The sequence below is a fragment of the Erythranthe guttata genome, chromosome 4 (assembly GCF_056151865.1).
Source record: "Erythranthe guttata isolate IM_541 chromosome 4, IM_541, whole genome shotgun sequence".
In the NCBI taxonomy this organism is placed as follows: domain Eukaryota; kingdom Viridiplantae; phylum Streptophyta; class Magnoliopsida; order Lamiales; family Phrymaceae; genus Erythranthe; species Erythranthe guttata.
This window is the reverse complement of record NC_142536.1, coordinates 6,175,941-6,195,474: the sequence shown is the minus strand read 5'-3', so window position 1 is coordinate 6,195,474 and position 19,534 is coordinate 6,175,941. Positions and strand designations below refer to the sequence as shown.

Here is a 19,534-nt window from a genome sequence, read left to right as displayed (position 1 = left end):
ATTTAATTTTTTTTTTTTTCTCTCGAATCAAATCACCATCAAGTGTAAGAAATGAACCGAAATTCATGTTGTTTCGAAGTGAGAAAATGGTAATTTTAATGTCTATTAACAAAAATGGGTCTTTCGGTGTCATTCGATACAAAAATTTTCGTTTGGTCGGATTTTTTCCTTTTTCGTTTATTTACGCTCCATTTATGGTGATTTGCATTCGGGAGGAAAACAAAAATATTAAATCCTCACGATTGATCACGAAAGAATGCCATCATTTAATGGGAACTGAGGTGGGGATAAATTAAAACGGAACTGGTGCACATTAAAGGACAAAATTGTCATTCTGGAATATTTTATGGCTAAATTATACCTACACCTCTGAGGTATGCTAAAATAACTTTAAGGTCTATATAGTATCGATAATTACAATTACACCTTGAAAGATCGTTATAAACTGTAATAGGATAATGCGTTAGATACGTGATTCCGATATATTTCTAACGGACTATTAGTTTCTGGGAGTGGTGGAGACAACATTGAGCCAGTGGTAACGTGTAAAAAATTAATATTTTTAAGGGGTAACGACGTAACGTGCAACAAAAATAACAATTAAAGGGGCAATCTGAAACAAAAATACTCAGTTATGATGAATAATCCATCGGAATTTCATTATCGGGGCCATGTGCAACAAGAATAACATTTTGAAAGGGATATTTACTTTTTAAATTGTTTAGGGGGTAAACAGCAAAAAATAAAAAAAAATATAGGGGGCGATGTGCAATTTGCCATATAAGGTAATGTGAAATTAAGAAAACCCCCCTCTTGTTTGGGTAATTGCAACCACCCCCTCAACTATGTATTCTCTTACACGTCCACTCTTACAGTGTCAGATTTACGTAGGGTTGTGCATGAGTCGGGTCGGGTAATTATTACCTACCAGACCCGACCAACCGATTTTGCTGAAAATTGAAAATTATTACCGACCCGACCATTATGGGTCGGGTAATGGTTGGCAATCGACTTTGACGAGTAAACAATGGGTGGTTGGTTAATATTATCGTCCATCTATTTGTTTATTTTTATTTATTTTTAATTTTTTTTACAATAATAAGATGTTTTTAAAAGTTTTTTCAAACGATGTTCAATATTTCGGGAAAACCTGTGTTAGTAATTTTTTTTATTAAACTTCTACAATAAGTAAATATATAGTGACGAATATGAAAAAAAAAATTTATAAAAAAGAAATAGTATGGAGAGGTGAGTTTTTGAATTTTTACCTCTTTTATATAATATTTTAACAATAAAAAAATTAGAATTACAATTAAATATTTATAATAAAATAATTATTAAAAAAGTTCGTTGGTCGATGTTACTCGATCAACCGATTTTTGAGTAAACTGAAATCACCAACCGACCCATTTACATATGGGTCGGTTGAAATTATCGGCCAAAAAAATTATCAGCCGAAAGAAGCGGGTCGAAAGATGATCGATTGGTCGATAAACCGATCCATGCTCAGCTCTAGATTTACCAATTGAATGAGGGGTTTTTTCGTAAGGAAATACATAGGTGAAGGGGGTAGTCGTAATCACCCAAACAGAATATAGGTTTTCGTAATTTGACCTTGTCTCAGGGGTTCACCATAATTTGCCGTGTATATATATATATATATATATATATATATATATATATATATATATATATATATATACTTGAATATTTATTTACAAACAGAATAATATTTAAAAATATATTCCTCTAATTCTATAAAAAGAAAAATCATTTTATTTGCACCCTTTTAAGAACCTGACATGTTGTAACTATGCTGTTATAAGTTCATAATTTACGTGGTCGCGCATCAAGGGACGAGACTCGAAACAATTCTCAAAGGCGGGAAAGGAGATCCTCATTAAGGCCGTACTTCAAGCAATACCGTCGTACGTCATGTCCTGTTTTATCCTCCCACAGGGATTAATCGACGAGATTGAAGCGGCAGTAAGAAAGTTCTGGTGGTCGAATGGCGATGGTAATAAGATAGCTTGGCTAGCTTGGAAAAAACTTTGTCGGCCAAAGGAAGTGAGAGGTATGGGGTTTCGAGATCTCCGAGCTTTCAATTTGGCACTTATCGCAAAACAAGCTTGGCGAATTAGCACTAGGCCCGAGAGCTTACTATCCCAGATCTTTCGAGCGAAATACTTCCCACACTGTGACTTTTGGTCGGCTTCGTTAGGCAATCGCCCATCAGCAACATGGCGAAGTATTTTGGCGGCACGTGAACATATCAGAGCGGGCGTTCGAGTTCGGATCGGTAACGGAGAGTCCACCTCAATTTGGAGGGATCCATGGATACAAAATGAAGATCGTCCCACTATCCTAACTTCGAGACCGATATACTCCGCCTTTCCCAACTCAGTCTCAGACATCATAAATCCGAACACAGGTTTGTGGGACCTTGAGCTGCTAAATGAGTGGTTTTGGCCTGTGGATATATCACGCATATTATCGGTCTCTATCGGTGGCCCATCCACTCACGATCGTGTGGTTTGGGGCCTCTCAAACACCGAAGTCTTCACGGTGAAAACCTACTATCACCACATCATGGACCGCCTCTACCACACGGACCGGTTGAGAAATGTGACTATAGGAGAAATAAGTGGATCCTCTACATGAAATTGGAAATTAATTTGGCGAGCTTGTGCAGAGATACTCCCATGCGGCGGAGCTATTTCGACGTAAAATAACCACGGAGCCCTTATGCCCTTTCTGTGGCAAGCATGCGGAAACCATGGTGCATGTTGTTTACGATTGTAACGGCTTGAAAGAATACTGGGCAGCGGAACATTTCCGAATCAAGCAGGTGGCGGAAAACCTCTCTTTTTGGAGCTGGTTTGAACTCCTCCACAATTCGCTACCGAAGGAAGTCTTCCATCTTTCAGTCATTGCATGCTGGAAAATTTGGGAGAGGAGAAATCGAATGATGCATGGCGAGGAAGGAATGCAACTCGAAGCCATTTTTCCATGGTGTCAAGCTTTTTTGGCAGATTACATAGACATACAATTCGGCCAACTTACCGTCACAAAGATGATCCAACCAGTTATATGGGCACCGCCACCGAGAGGAACACTTAAAATCAATGTGGACGCGGCCTTCCCTGCAAATGCAGATTATTTCAACGTTTCATTGGTGGCTAGAGATGAAGATGGATTATGTGTGTGGTGGCGAGTGGTGCAAATCCGAGGTCGAGTTTCTCCAGCGGAAGGAGAGGCTCAAGCAGTCCGACAAGCGATTATCACGGCACACCGTTTTCATTGGAGCTCCATTATATTTGAGGGAGATTGTCTACGGGTTATGGACGCTCTTCGTTGCGGAGATCGTTCCCTCACACCTTTTGGTGCAATTGTTGATGAATGTCTGTTTGTTGCTAGGTCATTTATTTCTTGTTCTTTTAGTTTTATTAAGAGAGAAGGGAACAAACTTGCTCATGTTCTTGTTTCTCTTACTGTTTCGAATTTTCTAGAAGGGGATTCTCTCCCTTCGTTTTGTTCTTTGGCCTCGGGTGCCTAATAAAATAAACTCTTTCCTCAAAAAAAAAAAAAAATTCATAATTTACGTGGACAACAAATTATGTCTGGTCAATTGAAATGATTTCCATCTATGAAAAGTGAAATAGATCTAATCATTAAAATCAAAACTCAAAATTTGCAATAGAAAATAATAATAATAATAATAATAATAATAATAATAATAATAATAATAATAATAATAATAATAATAATAATAATAATAATAATAATAATAATAATAATAATAATAATAATATTGTGTTTACAGGCAACGACATCATATTACATCAGTGTGGGGTGGAAAAAACAAAACAAAAAAATAATTAAAAAAAAAAGAAAGACAACGCCAGAAACCTGCGGCATGATGAAAAAATTGAAAAAGAAAATGTCAAAATTTGATTTTTTATTTTTTTTAGTCAAAATTGATGAATTTGAAGTTCAATTGGGGTAACCATTATGAATTGAGTTTAAAGGGTCGTGAATAATTTTGTCAGATTGATTAAACTTGAATTTATCTATAATACATATTAGATGAATTTATTGACTAAAGAGATAACTTATGCAGCACGAAAACTTCAACTTCTCAATGTTTCTGTGTTTTAGAAACGTTTAATGTCGGAAACTTGATGATGCCTGCTGTCTGCCGAACACCTTATTGGCCATTTTGCAATTTCTAAAAAGCTAGAAACATGTTTAAATAGTAAATTTTCAAATATTTTTATTGTTTCTCAAATTATTTACATGATTTAAATTAATGATCAACTGCAAAATAATAGTTGATAGTAAAATTTAATTTGAATATGTTTGTGTAAAAAAATATAAAAAGAATTTATATATACATAAAGGCGGCCGTTATATGCAAGCTCATTTTTTTATTAGTTCAAGACCACATAAAGGAGTTTATTAGTTCAAGCCCGTAAATTAATCTAATTTTATTACATCAAGACCAAAGATGACAAATATACCCTTATCCACAAAGAATACTCAAATACAAATAAATCTTATTTTTAATTTGTTCAAGACCAAAAATAAAAAAAAAAAAAAAAAGAAATATCACGACTGCAAAATATTAATCTATGCTAAATATGTATGAATGAACATTAATCTATGCTTATTTCTTGTTGGGTTGCAATGATTTGGCCGATTTTGGAAAAAAAATTAAGATTGAGATTGGTTTTTTTATATTTTTTTTCGTTGGTTTCCCAAATCGGTTTATCCAGACCGATTTTGTACACGAAAATCGGCGTCATAATACCGATTTTTGTTAACCAAATCGGCGACACAACATCGACTTTACAAGTCAAAATTGGCGTTCTAATGTCGATTATTGACTACAAAATCGGTTTTCGAATACCGATATTTTTTGAATTTTTTTTAAATAATACATTATATATTTGGTTAATTGATATTTTTTAAATATTTGAAACGAAAATGTTTATCACCATTCGGTGGCGTCTACCACTCCTTTAACCCAATCGAGTAGAGCTTTCCGTATCCCAAATATTTATTCGTTAGAAAATTCATTTGAATAATCCTCCATCAACCCCTAGGTTGATGCACGAAAGTATGAGAAAACGGTCTTAAAAAAACATAGATAATAAAATCGGTATTTAAAAACCGAATTTTGTAGTACAAGTCGGCATGACAATACCGATAATACAAAAAAAAAATCGGTGTTGTCATGCCGATTGTTACTACAAAAATCGGTTTTTAAGTACCGATTTTTATTAAAATAATCGGAATGTGGTTACCGACTTTAGTAACAAAAATCGGTATTTGCAGACCGATTTTTGGTATCGTCGAATTGTTTTCGCAACAAAAAAAAAAACGACCAAAAAGCAAAAATAAACGGTTAAAACATATTTCATTGTGTTCTCCACCGTCATAAACCACCATATCATTGTTTTCTGGTTCAATCGTGAATGTTTGGTATGTATTTGATAATTTTGGTGTGTAGGATTTCTAGGTGGGTTTGTGAAGAAGAAGGGGAAGAAGGAGGAGAGTTTTAAGTCGTGAAATAAGGAAGAGGGTTTCTGGATTTATGTATTTTATTTGGTCTTGCACAAAGGAAATATTTATTTTTTATTTTTTAATGCTTTGTGTTTTTTATTTGATTTTAAATTCCATTAAGGGTAAATTCATATTTTTATGTTGGAGGTCATGAACTAATAAAAAAATGGGCTTGCATATAACCGCCGCCATACATAAAAACTTTTAACATTTATATGTGTTCCCCAAGTTCCAGCATTCCCTTTTTGAAACACGCCTTTTTTCCATTTCCCCGTATCGGTGTTTCCATTTCAAATACGGGGATATGATAAATGTCGTTCGAGCTTTAATAATACCGTTTCGACTTCAAACGTGATTTTGATCATTTTTTATTCTAAATTTTGCAAAACCGGAAAAATAGGATTTGTAGTATTCTGAGTTAGTTTTCTAATCCAACTTGAATCACCAAAATTGGATGTTGGACGAGAAAGATATACATGAATCAATGGATACTGCCCACAACTTTGATGTATCTAAAATTCAAAATGTGACTCATTCATGCATAACTTTGTCACACGGCATCTAATCTAGCGGATTTAAGTTGAATTAGAAAACTAACCTAAAGGACTACAATTTTCGTGTTTCGAATTTTCGCCAAAATCAAAATAGAAAATATATCAAAATCATGTTCGAAGTCAAAACAACATTAGTAAAATTGAAACGAAATTTAACATTTCAGATACGGAATACATGGGATATAATACATAAACCTAGAGTAATGACCTCCTCACAAAAACCCGTAAATTATAAGAATTGAAAATAGTGATTGTTCCCAAAAAAAAAAAAAAAATCTAAAGCCAAGCTGGCCAAACAGCCACCACTTACACCGCCCTGCTCCGCCCAAGCCACAACCACAAGACACTCCTTTACTACTTTTAAGTTTTAACCGTTCAAATTAGTTATTTACATATAAGCCCCTCACCCCCAAGATTTTTCACTTTTCGACATTTTTCCCCCTTTCTTCTTCTTCTTCTCTCTCACACTTTTATTCTTCACAATAATTCCATTATTATACTCCGAAAATCTCTGATTAGCGCCAATTAATCTCGAATATGCAGAGCTCGTCCGCTGTATTGAACACCAAACCACTTCTACTAGCCTCGATTCATGCCGACAATTGCAATTATCACAATAAAGATAAGTTTTATTGTAGTTTAGTTACTGCCAAGTTCAGCCGGCTACAATCGAGGAAGCCCATTACTCTGCGGCCGCCGCAGAGGGGTCGGCGCGGCGGCGAGTCTCTCGTTACTTGTAAGGTATGGGCTCATGCTTGAATGGTATTTAATTTATTTTATTTTAAATAAGAAATTTGTGGTTGAGGTGTTAATTTTATGTATTATGAGGAACTGTGAGCTTTAATTAATCTCTGTGGTTATGATTTTTTAGAGTAATTGGGTTGTTGAGCTAACTGTGTTGTACAGAAGGTTATTGATTTCATAATTCATAGGTTTCTGGTGCAATAGCAACCAATACATGTTAAAAATCTGCTTTCGTATAGTGTTTCTGTGTAGTATATGATTACTTTGACAAATAGATATTCTAGGTTCGAGTTAGAAAAAGTTGTTTCAGACTTCAGAGTTGACTCGTTTTACGCTGGAGTTCATTTTGGATGCATGTTCGTGTAAGCGAAAACTGATGCAAGACTTCTCTGCAACAAAAAAAATGGATTGAAATGCTTAACTATACTTTAGACACTTATAGTCTGTCCTCGTCAAATTGAAACGAATTGTAAAGCTGCAACAGTTTGAACATTCCACCTTCTCGAAGTAATTGAAGGGTTTGTATCGTGTGGATGAGGTGAAAAGAAAGGGTGAATTATATCTGTCCAGAGTACTAAAGACAATTTTAGGCTTCGTAGTTGCTGGTGCTATGATGAATTAAATATTGAATATGTAAAGTTCATCTTCTACTGTCTGAATTTTGTGTTTATCTAGTTTGTATCATACTTTTAGATTAGTTCATTCTATTTTATTTTGCTGAGTTGCATATGTTTCTTGTTGCAGAATACATGGAGAAGATTTTCGTCTGAGTTCAATGAATCGATAGTTCAATCACGGTTGCCAGATAAGTGCCAGAAAGTATCTTGCTTCCACTCTTTTAAAAGAAAGCAAATTGGTTTGAACAGATTCAGCTCTGGATTCTTTGTTGACAAGTCAACCTTTCATCTGCCCCACAGGCTTGATAATGCTAAAGTAAGAAATCGGTTAAGTAATAGTCCTTTTTCAGTGTTTTGTTTCAGTGATGAACCTATAAAGACATCTATTAGCCGGTCGGTTTCACTATCATGTAGTTGTATGGAAATTGTGATGTGTGGTTGTTACTTACTAGAATTGTTTCTTCTTGTTACATTGGCCATGGTAAGATTTCAGCGTCAATTACTTATGCTAGATTACATCTTCAAGCATAATTCTATGATTTGAATCGGCTTCCCTACCCCATTTGGAAACTTTTTAAAATAGGTGAAGATCAATTTTACATTCCACATTACAGTGACGTGAATTATATTTTCCGACACCCATTTATGGCACTGTTATTATCCTTTCCTTAAGCAGTTCCTTATGAGAGAAGGATAGCTGGTTTGCAGGAAAATGGTTGGAATTTAGGGAAATGAGATGATAATAACATTATATACCAATATTGCCGCAAAAGTTGGTCATTTTTTTCTGTTTTATTTTGGCTCGCACATATATATATATATATATATATATATATATATATATATATATATATATATATATATATATATATATATATATATATATATATATATATATATATATATATATATATATTTATATTTGTTCTATAAGCACTAGATAGTCAGAAAAGCGACAAATAATTGGTGATTATAATAGTCAAAACTGGCTTCTATTTCATTCTTCCTATGTTTCATCTTCAGGTTAGGAAAGTTCAAGTTCCACATGCCTCTGTGGGCCCTGAAGAGCCACATGCAGCTAGTACATCCTGGCCTGATGGTGTTACGGAAAAGCAGGGTTCTGACTTGTTCGACCCAGAAGTAGAGAGATTAGAATTTGAGAAATTTTTGAGATTTGAGATTCCTTCTCACCCGAAACTGTACAGAGGACAGCTGAAAAATGGGCTCCGCTATCTCATTTTGCCAAACAAAGTCCCTCCTAATAGGTACTATCCTTTAGCCATATCTCTTTGTATTCTTTAAATTGTTACAATCAGTAACAGCGCGTAATAGAATCCTAAATGAAAGCATAAGATATTACAACCTCCTAATAGGTACTATCCTTTAGCCATATCTCTCTGTATTCTTTAAATTGTTACAATCAGTAACAGGCGGGTAATAGAATCCGAAATGAAAGCATAAGATATTACAATCCCCCCCCCCCCCCCCCCCCCCCCCCCCCCCCCCCCCCCCCCCCGCAATTTGCTCGAATTCTTTCTATCTCTTTATAATATATGAAGTAAACCTATCATTTTACTTCATTCTTCTGCCCAGAAAAGGCAGCGACATGTTTTTTAGATAACAGTGTTCTTCAAATTTTTTTCCCTACAATTGTTAATTAGTGCATGATTACCTTTTTAATATACCATATCTTTCCCAATTTTCTACTATTTGAGTTGTAGCATCTGGAACACAAGCCAGGTGAATGAAACTAGATTCCATAGAAGTTCATGTTAAATCAATGCCCTCTGTATAAGAGAAGGACTGAAACTAAGGATCCTGCTCTGGCCAACCCGATAGTATTAAAACCAATGCAGACCTTCGTATATTTAGCAATACCATAGGTAGTAATATTTCATACTTGTCGGCTAGTGACGCTGTAAGGAATAGAGACAACATTGAATTTTATTAATGATTGCAGAATGCAGCGTGTCATTAGAAAATTCTGAGAATTAAATCATCTCGGGGACGAGAATAAAATAGTCAATGACCACCCCGATAGGCATAAGAAACCTGGTCGAGGCAAATGCTCGATTAGATAAGGCGTATCATCCAAACATGCTCTGGAACCATTAAAGTCTAGAACTGCCATTTTATTTTTGAGAGCATATGTTGTAGAGTTCAATTATGAAGGTCAATCTAGATATAATAAACTGCTGGCCTGTAGGTATGCCTTCACTCTAGGGAAGAATTAAAAATTTAAAACAGAAGGAAATAAAAAATACTGCACGACATTAACTTGCCAATATAGAGTCAAGATCTTCTGTAGTTGTAAAAATTGTTCATAAAGCAGGTTACTGTAAATACTGTTATAAACAAAACCGAACCATCAACTTGAGTGATCATTCAAACATTTGTATATATTTGTGCTAGTGTAAATATTTTTTTGGGGGGGGGGGGGGGGGGGGGGGGGGGGGGGGGGGGGGGGGGGGGGGGGGGGGGGGGGGGGGGGAGGGGGGTCATTGTTACTTTCTTTGGATCAAGTCTATAATAGCTAGGATTCGTACCTTGTTAATCAATATCAGAACATTTAATGAGATCTCTGATGAAGTTAGATGAAGTATTCTAAGGACATGTCTATGTTCTTTATAGGTTTTAGGATTAAAATAACGTGAGAGAGATATAAGTCCCTTAAATTAGCAAAAAGGGATAATTTGCGTATGATGCTGCCACTTAATGAAGATATTTTTCTTATTTACATTTTAGTTGACAAAAGCTGGAGCAATCTTGACCTCTTTCTTACCTGGCTGAAATTATATCTCGTGGAGACAGAAATGTCATTTACAATGCCAATTAAAAAATTTGAAGCCTCTGTATTGAACTGTTATACATGGATATGTATAGAGGTTACATAATTACTTTGCCATGGTTATAAACTTAAAAAGTATTCAGGATCCCTTACTTGTTCTTTAATCATTCTAGATCAACCGAGTATGCATTTTGAGCTGCTTTTGTCTTATTAGACATCATTTTACAATTGAGACAGAGACCATGGGCAAGATAAAAAAAATCTGTGATCTTTATTAGTATGTGTATTTATCCTTTGGATTTTGTTGAACTCAAAACTAGTAAGTCACACCCAAACATGAGCCCACAAAACTAACTTAAAATCACTCGGACGGGACCTCTGAAATGCTAGTTTAAATTATGGTACCTGTTGCATGTAAATAAACATGGTTTCTAGGGACCATTATTTACCGTTCCCTAATGTCCATATGGATATTTTAATCTGAAGAAAATCACTTTTCTGTGATTCTCGTCTGTTTCTCTAATAACATGCATGCAACATTTGAAGTATAGGTTTGAAGCTCACATGGAAGTTCATGTGGGATCCATCGACGAGGAAGATGATGAGCAAGGAATTGCACATATGATTGAGCATGTTGCATTTCTTGGAAGTAAGAAACGTGAGAAACTTCTTGGAACAGGGGCAAGGTCTAATGCTTACACCGATTTTCATCACACTGTGTTTCATATCCATTCACCAACCAGTACAAAGGTTAGTGCTGATTTCATCTTTTGCTTGTGAGTCTCCCTACTTTTGTATGCTCCATTGACTGTTGTTTATGTCTCTAGTTTTCATTGTGTAGCTGTTTTTTATTGTTAAAAAGTTGATCAAACTTAGACGAAGTGGGGAGTGGTCGAAAAGCTCTTGAAAACTGAGGGAATCGGACACTATCTTTGTTTTTGCTGGGACCAACTTCCTGGCCTCTCCTAGATGGAAAAGTAAAAAGAAAAAAAAACTAAATGTGAATGTGTTAAGGGGTTTGAGTTTAGTAATTATTTTTCCTGGATAATTGGAATGATTTATATTTTATCAACATATTGTTATCTAGTAGAATTGTTATCATTTGTTTCATCTCATACCATTTTTTTATAGATGGTTCTTCACTGCTAGGTTCCTTTCTGTACTGAACAGTTTGCGTTTATGGTCCAGCACTGTAATTTTTGCATTCTTAACATAATGGAATTTTCATCTCTAGGATTCTGAAGGTGATTTGCTGCCAGTTGTTCTGGATACTCTGAATGAGGTATAGCTTCTCTTTTAGTTTTTTCTTTTTGCATTTTGAAGTGGTTTACATATTCTGCGGCAATGGCTCTGCAGTCTATTGTTAGTTTATACACCATTTAATGTTTTATTTTTGCTTCTCTCATTAGGTGCTTTATGATTATGGTTCCTTAATGAATCTATTTTTGTCCACAGATTGCTTTTCAACCAAAATTTCTGGTTTCTCGAGTTGAAAAAGAACGACGTGCAATTTTGTCTGAACTGCAAATGATGAATACCATCGAGTACCGTGTTGATTGCCAGGTATTTGAATAGATAATTTTGCTTTTTTAACGCGTCATCTTTTTACCACATTTTTGTCCCGTCCTTCATCCGATGCTTCTTTTCTTTGTTGGTATAGTTGTTGCAATACTTGCATTCTGAAAACAAGTTAAGCAAAAGGTTTCCTATTGGATTGGAGGAGCAGATTAAGAAATGGGATGCTGATAAAATCAGGAAATTCCACGAGCGTTGGTATTTCCCCGCTAATGCCACATTGTACATTGTTGGAGACATTGATAACATTCCACAGACGGTTAACCACATTGAAGTATGTTGCCTTCAATTATCACGAGATAATGTTGATATATGACATCAGTTCTATGCTTTCATCTCTGAATTTGTTACTTCTGATGTCATAATTAATTTCCGAGAGTTTTTCAGGCTGTTTTTGGACAAACTGGCACAGAAAGTGAGGCATATACTGCACCTACACCAAGTGCTTTCAATGCAATGGCCAATTTTCTTGTTCCTAAGCTGTCAGTTGGACTGTCTAATGCTTTATCTTCAGAAAGGGCACAAGCTAATGGGGAGAAAAAGAAAATTAGAAAGGAAAGGCATGCTGTTCGCCCTCCTGTTCAGCATAATTGGTCCATTCCTGGAAGCTATGCAGACTCAAAGTCTCCCCAGATATTTCAGCATGAATTGCTTCAGAATTTCTCAATTAATATGTTCTGCAAGGTTATTATCACTCCTTTAAGTATTTCTCCGAACTCACTTCTCTGTATCTTTGCTTTATGGCGTTAGTCAGTCTAGTTCAAGGTGAAATTGTATAATATAATTATCTTTGAAAGTGTTCTTTCTCTTCTTTCCCTCTCTTCTGCTCTGTCTTTATATTCTTTGTGGGTTGGGGTTGTTTGAATTTTGAAGGCATCCTTTTTCTAATTTACAATAAGATGTTGTTACATAATTACCTAGTTGAACAGGTAGATGTCAAGAGCATGAAAGAATAAAAAACTTAGCTGGCTTAGTTTAAACTGGAATATATAGTCAGTATTCATTTCTCGGAGTTGTGCTTATAGTACATGTTTTTCTATTGGAGCAGCAGTACCTGGAGTTATTTCATTTAGTTCCTACGAAGTTTTTGAAGTTATTTCTTGTTTTATCATTCATTTTTGCTTATAATGAATTAGTTGCTTTTGCTTCTCAGATCCCTGTCAACAAGGTCCGTACATATGGTGATTTGCGGAATGTGCTGATGAAGAGGATATTTCTTTCTGCTCTGCATTTCCGCATTAATACAAGATACCAGGTCCATTAGTTTTTCTCTTCAATTGGCTCCTGCAAAAGTAGTAACCCGCTTGAAGTATATTACGGTGTACCTTTTAGTTAAACACCGTTCCCAAAAAAATAAATTCACGAATAGTGCGTTGTTTCTAGATTATTCAAGAGAAATAAGAGTAAAATGTGTTTTATTTCCTCAAATCTAAGGGAAGTCAAAGATTTTTTTTATAAATTTAAGGCAATTCTGTGAAGGGAAGTTCAAATTATCCTTGTTTTGTCAATCCTGAAAAATGTTCAGTTTAAAACCACTTTATTTCTTTGCAATCCTCTAATGGATTGACTCAGTTCTGCCCTCCTATAAGCTGGAAACTGAACCTATGAATTCAATCTGAAATAGTTCCTTGATGAAACAAAACTGGAGGAAACCTTATTAATGAAATGACTTTTGACCTTTGCATGGAACTTAGAACGCAATTGCTTAGCATCAAAAGTTTTGCCTTTTTTTATGTCTGCAATATTTTTGGTATATTAATTGTTTAATTGGATTTTATGTGGTTGGTACTACAGATCATTGCCACAAAGTTTGCTTGGAGTTACTCTACTTTTTTGTCCATAACCATATGCTATTAACATTCTTCTTGGGTAGTTAGCTTTTCTAGTTTGCGTATTTTCCATTAAATTTGAAGCTAATTACTTTTCAGAGTTCGAATCCCCCGTTTACCTCAGTGGAATTGGATCACAGTGACTCAGGAAGAGAAGGTTGTACTGTTACTACTCTTACAGTGACTGCAGAACCTCAAAATTGGAGAAATGCTATTAAAGTTGCTGTGCAAGAGGTATGTTGTTTCTGTAACTTCGTATGTCTCTCTATGTGCATGTGTCCAATATTACTGCCACTTCACAGATATTTTATTCCATGAGAAAGATATGATCTCATTTGGTGCTGTTTATTTTCAAGTGCCATTTATTTTCTTGAAAAGTTTGGTATGATTTCGTACTTGTATTTTTACTGTTTTGCATCAGGTTAGAAGGCTTAAAGAATTTGGTGTTACAAACGGTGAATTAGCTCGTTATTTGGACGCCCTATTAAAAGACAGTGAACAATTGGCATCTATGATTGACAACATATCATCAGTGGATAACTTGGATTTTGTTATGGAAAGTGACTCACTCGGTCATACTGTGATGGATCAAAGGCAAGGACATGAGAGTTTGGTTGCTGTTGCTGGCACAATTAGCCTCGAGGAGGTAACTCCCACCTTATCCTTTTTCGAACAATTCTTTTCCTCTGAAAGTGGCCTTTTGTATTTTGTGACGGTGTTTATAGTAGACAAATATTTATGTGACAAAATTGGAACTGATGTATACTTGACCCTTTTTGACCTGTCTTAGGTCAATTCTGTAGGCGCAGAGGTATTGGAGTTCATATCTGATTATGGGAAACCGTCTGCACCTCAGCCAGCTGCAATTGTTGCATGTGTTCCAAAGAAAGTCCACATCGATGGAATTGGTGAAACTGAATTCAAGATTGAACCAGAAGAAATCCTTGCTTCTATTGAAGCTGGTTTGAAAGAACCTATAGAGGCTGAACCCGAGGTTTCTACCTTGAATATTTTTTTTCTGTTTCAACAGTTATAGTTATAACTTATAAGGGGGACAATACGGTGGCCTGGGGAAATTGTCTCCTTTCTGGGTACAGATATTATGTTTATGTAAATAGGGCAGTTCCGTTGAAAAGGTTATATTTTTGACTTCTGTCTTTTTTCTCATTCTACAGCTTGAGATACCGAAGGAGTTGATCTCCTCAGAACAGCTGCAGGAGTTGAGTTTGCAGCAACCTCCTTCTTTCATTCCTGTGGACCAAGAAAAGAAAATGACAAAGGTTTACGATGAGGAGACAGGAATCATTCAGCGCCGTCTTTCGAATGGAATTCCTGTAAATTACAAGGTAAATCATTTTTATTTTCATAATTAGTTGATGTTCATAAATCATAATGTTTGTTTTTTAAGTTTCTGTTGATCTTCTTTGGAGTCTTTAATTGACGGTTGTTATTTACTTTTCAGGATATTTCAAATTGAACATTTACTTGCATAAACAATCTTCATGATCTTATTTCCCAGTTTAATGTTATTGTAGAAAGGCTAAAAAAATTACAGAGTAGACAACTATTTAACACATGCCGTCTGACACTTTTAAAACCGTAATGGATCAGTATGCTTCAAAATCAATAAAGGCTTTCATGTTTTGTCTGTGAAAAATAAAATTCGATTCTAGCTATGAATCAATAGTCTTTATGTTCATTCCAAATAAGAGGTGATATGAAGCAGTGTTGTTAAAATATATGGTAACATTGTATTTATAGTTTCACTACGATGCTTTTATCCTCACACTGTCGTGTCCAACATCTAAGAAATAATAACTTCTCATATAAAAAATATATGAAAGTCAAAATTACACAAATAGTTCGCAGTATTAATGATGTTAGTCTTGCTGTCACTTCAAGCTATTTTCATACTGAGTTATTTGTCAAATATATACTGACCACTATTTCTATAATATTACCAAAAAAATTCTCTAACAAAGCATACATGTTATTCTTGTTATATGCTACTAGATATCCAAAAGTGAAGCAAATAGTGGTGTCATGCGCCTCATAGTCGGTGGTGGACGGGCAGCCGAAAGTGCTGAGTCCAAGGGAGCTGTTATTGTTGGTGTTCGAACTCTGAGTGAAGGGGGCCGTGTGGGGAACTTCACACGTGAGCAGGTGAGTGCAAAATCAGAAAATAAATTTTATATTTTGTTCTTTCAATGAGAAGCACAATGAATTGTTTCAAGTTCACCCCTTTTAACTTTAATTTTTTTTCTCTTTATGTATAACATATATTCTGTTTTTAGTTGCTCTTCTCGTATGGGATTTTTAAATGTCATTAATCTTCCTGTTGTAATCCATAATATCTGTTTCCAGGTAGAACTTTTCTGTGTAAATCATCTGATAAATTGCTCCCTGGAGTCAACTGAGGAATTTATAAGCATGGAGTTTCGTTTTACTCTAAGAGATAATGGGATGCGTGCCGCTTTCCAGTTACTTCATATGGTACTTGAGGTAATCTCAAGTGTTCTATCACGTTACATTTTTATTGAATTGTTTCATTTCCGGACCTAGTTAGTCCTCGTGTAATTATATTAGTGTAATTCGACAAGTCACGTACTGCAAGATATTTTTATTGAATCGTTTCATTTCATTCTCCTGAGTTTGTTTTTTTTGGTTTCGTGTCATTTTCTTTTTGCAGCATAGTGTCTGGTTAGAAGATGCATTTGATAGAGCTAAGCAGTTATACCTGTCGTATTACCGCTCTATTCCCAAAAGCTTAGAGCGGTCTACCGCCCACAAGCTGATGCTTGCTATGCTGGATGGAGATGAACGGTTTGTGGAGCCCACACCAAATTCCTTACAACAGTTGACACTAGAACAAGTGAAAGAGGCAGTGATGAATCAATTTGTCTGCGACAACATGGAGGTTTTGCATCCTTGCATTTTTCTTTTAATAATTTCGTCAAATGTGCCAAAAGTCTTCTCATCGAAATAATAAGCATTTTTGTTTTTGTTTTTGTGCTTTTTGACAGGTGAGTATTGTTGGAGACTTCTCAGAAGAGGATATCGAGTCTTGTATTTTGGAGTACTTGGGTACAGTTAGAGAAAGAAAAGGTTCCGAAAGAGCACAAAAATACAGCCCAATCTTATTCCGACCATATACTGCTGATTTACAGCATCAACAAGTAAGGACATAATTATTTATTGTAATAAATATGTTTTCTCTGGTCAAAGTTGAAATGCTACTATTGCTTCTTAAGTCTTGCAAGGTTAATCAGTGACCTTCTGAGTCGTAATAGTTTTATTCTGGACGCTGTTTTCATCCTTTTTTTTTTAATATAATTTTTCGGGTTTATCTTTTGGATGTTTAATTTGTTTGCTGCTATACAGGTGTTTTTGAAGGACACAGATGAGCGAGCATGCGCATACGTGGCTGGCCCTGCACCGAATCGTTGGGGATTTACTTTTGAGGGAAAGAACCTTCTGGAATCAGACAGCACTGCCTCTACATTTGGTAAGTTCTTGCAGTATTCAGTAGATTATTTTTTAAGTTTCTTAATATAGACAATTAATTTGACGTCCCTACATGTTTGATAAATTGTTCTCCAGGTGAACATGTAAAATTTGAAGAACAACCCCAAGAGTTGGAAAATTCCGACAAGGTCATGCAAGGCAAACTGCGTACTCACCCGTTATTTTTTGCCATTACAATGGGCCTATTGCAAGAGATCATAAATTCCAGGTAGACTTACTTTTTTCAATAAGTATTTCTCAAATGTATTTAAAAGAAAAAAAATTGTTCAAAATAATGGCTTTTTCGTAATTCTTTTTTCATTTTCATTGTATAGGCTCTTTACGACAGTTAGGGATTCTCTTGGACTGACATATGATGTGTCTTTTGAGCTAAACCTCTTTGATCGGTTGAAGCTCGGGTGGTATGTGATATCTGTGACATCAACCCCTGGAAAGGTGTGTATGTGTTAATTTTTTTTCCTCCAATTTCAATCACCGATTATGATTTCGCATGTCAATTTAATATTTATAATCGATAAAATATGCAGGTACATAAAGCTGTCGATGCTTGCAAGAATGTACTCAAAGGTCTGCTCAGCAGCAGGATTGCCCCAAGGGAGTTGGACAGAGTGAGTTGCTTCACGAAATGTTTTAACTCGAGCCTATTTATATATACTCATTATATTTTTTATTAATAAAAAATAAAAAGAATGAAAAGCTCACGAGCCTGGTGTGAAAACTCGATCTTGCTGAATAACTGTTTGTGTGCATATACAGGCAAGACGAACACTGCTTATGCGTCATGAAGCTGAAATAAAGTCGAATGCATATTGGCTAGGGTTAATGGCTCACTTACAAGCAACATCTGTACCAAGAAAGGTAAGAATATTTGGAATATTCTCTACACGAAAGAATATTATTTAGCATCTTTAGTACTTACGATATTATGTTCTTGCACGAATTGGCAGGATATTTCATGCATAAAAGATCTGATTTCACTATATGAAGCTGCTACTATCGAAGATGTATATATTGCGTACGAGCAGTTGAAGGTGGATGATAATTCCTTGTTCTCTTGCATTGGAGTCGCTGGCTCTCAGGCTGGAGAAGTAGCCACCGGTGAGATTTAATTCTGTAATAATACGAGTTTAAAGCTATGCTATTTCTTAGGAAGAATCGGTTGAGGAAAAAAATATTAAAAATAAATAAATAAAAATTTGGTTCTACAGGTTCGGTGGTGCTTGAGGAAGAATCAGTTGAGGGCCTCCAAAATATTATCCAAGTGGGACGAGGTTCATCGACAATGACACGCCCAACTACATGAAGTTCGTAATATGACCACATTTCTTGGTTGACATACAAGGTATATATATATATATATCTTTACATATTTCACATTTGGTGGATAGACTTTTGGCAGTTATTCGTCATTTTATGATAACAGTTTAGTCTTGAGTAATATCTTTATCGAGAAGCTCGATTACTTATAGAAACATTTTCATCGTTAATGTGTTGATCATACTATTGTAGATATACTGCAGAATAAGAGGTCTAGAAACTTCTGTGATCGGAACAAAGAAAGAAAAATAACATCTATCAGAAGCACTTCTTCGATCAGGTGAGCCATTCGAGACTTGCGTTCAATATGTGGAGTTCGATGCGAATAAATCATGATTAATTCAATATATGATTCTGTATACATACATACTTTTTTTCTTTTTTCTTTTTTCTTTTTTCTTTTTTTTTTTCTTTTTTTAATTTTTTTTACGAGTAAAGTTGTACGAATAGATTGCTTTATTCTCGACTAGGCAGTAGTAAAATAAAAAAGGTCATCTTTTTTTGCACAAGTATTGTGACTATGTTGTAAAATAGCACTCGTTGATTCTTATATGTTTACTACATCGAACAGATGAATAGAGAGTCATCTTTGTTTCCTTGCAAATTTATTTTATTTTTAATTCGTTCTTAGAAACAATTTATGACCAACCAACCATTATAATATTATGTTACAAATGTAATTTTAATAAATCAGAATTTTTGGAGATGAAAATCAATCTATATTTCAATTTCGAATCAAACAATTGCTGAAAAATTGGAAATTTGGATTTTCGGAATTAAGAATGTAAAATATTGTCTCGAAATTGAAATCGGCATCCAATTTCTTCCTGACAAGAAACATGAGACATGGAATAATCAAAGGTTTTAAAGTGCTTCTTACATGTATGTTTGGATAGTAAGGCGTTGCGATGAAGGTTACACTTAATGAAATTTCGTTGTTGATCTACACACATCAGTATGGGTGTCTACGCCAATTTTAGTAATAGTACTTTGTCCTATCCAATTTGTTTTGTTATCTTT

General features: G+C 35.1%; 2 protein-coding genes across 2 annotated transcripts; both read left to right on the top strand.

Annotated features, from left to right (window-relative positions):
* Positions 1-2,776: 2,776 nt before the first annotated feature.
* Positions 2,777-3,556, top strand: LOC105972203 (uncharacterized). The gene has a single exon (XM_012997140.1). It carries the CDS (start codon positions 2,777-2,779, stop codon positions 3,554-3,556), a length of 780 nt encoding a protein of 259 aa, XP_012852594.1.
* A 2,783-nt stretch (positions 3,557-6,339) lies between these two features.
* Positions 6,340-19,118, top strand: SPP (Insulinase (Peptidase family M16) family protein). The gene is made up of 25 exons (XM_088816712.1): positions 6,340-6,860; positions 7,608-7,796; positions 8,504-8,745; positions 10,820-11,018; positions 11,503-11,550; positions 11,724-11,831; positions 11,929-12,117; positions 12,231-12,527; positions 12,997-13,098; positions 13,772-13,906; positions 14,094-14,318; positions 14,463-14,666; positions 14,848-15,018; positions 15,686-15,835; positions 16,037-16,174; positions 16,362-16,589; positions 16,696-16,848; positions 17,054-17,177; positions 17,273-17,405; positions 17,512-17,632; positions 17,725-17,805; positions 17,954-18,055; positions 18,145-18,295; positions 18,406-18,539; positions 18,707-19,118. Exons 1-24 carry the CDS (start codon positions 6,657-6,659, stop codon positions 18,498-18,500), a joined length of 3,789 nt encoding a protein of 1,262 aa, XP_088672838.1. The 5' UTR covers positions 6,340-6,656; the 3' UTR covers positions 18,501-18,539; positions 18,707-19,118.
* Positions 19,119-19,534: the final 416 nt, after the last annotated feature.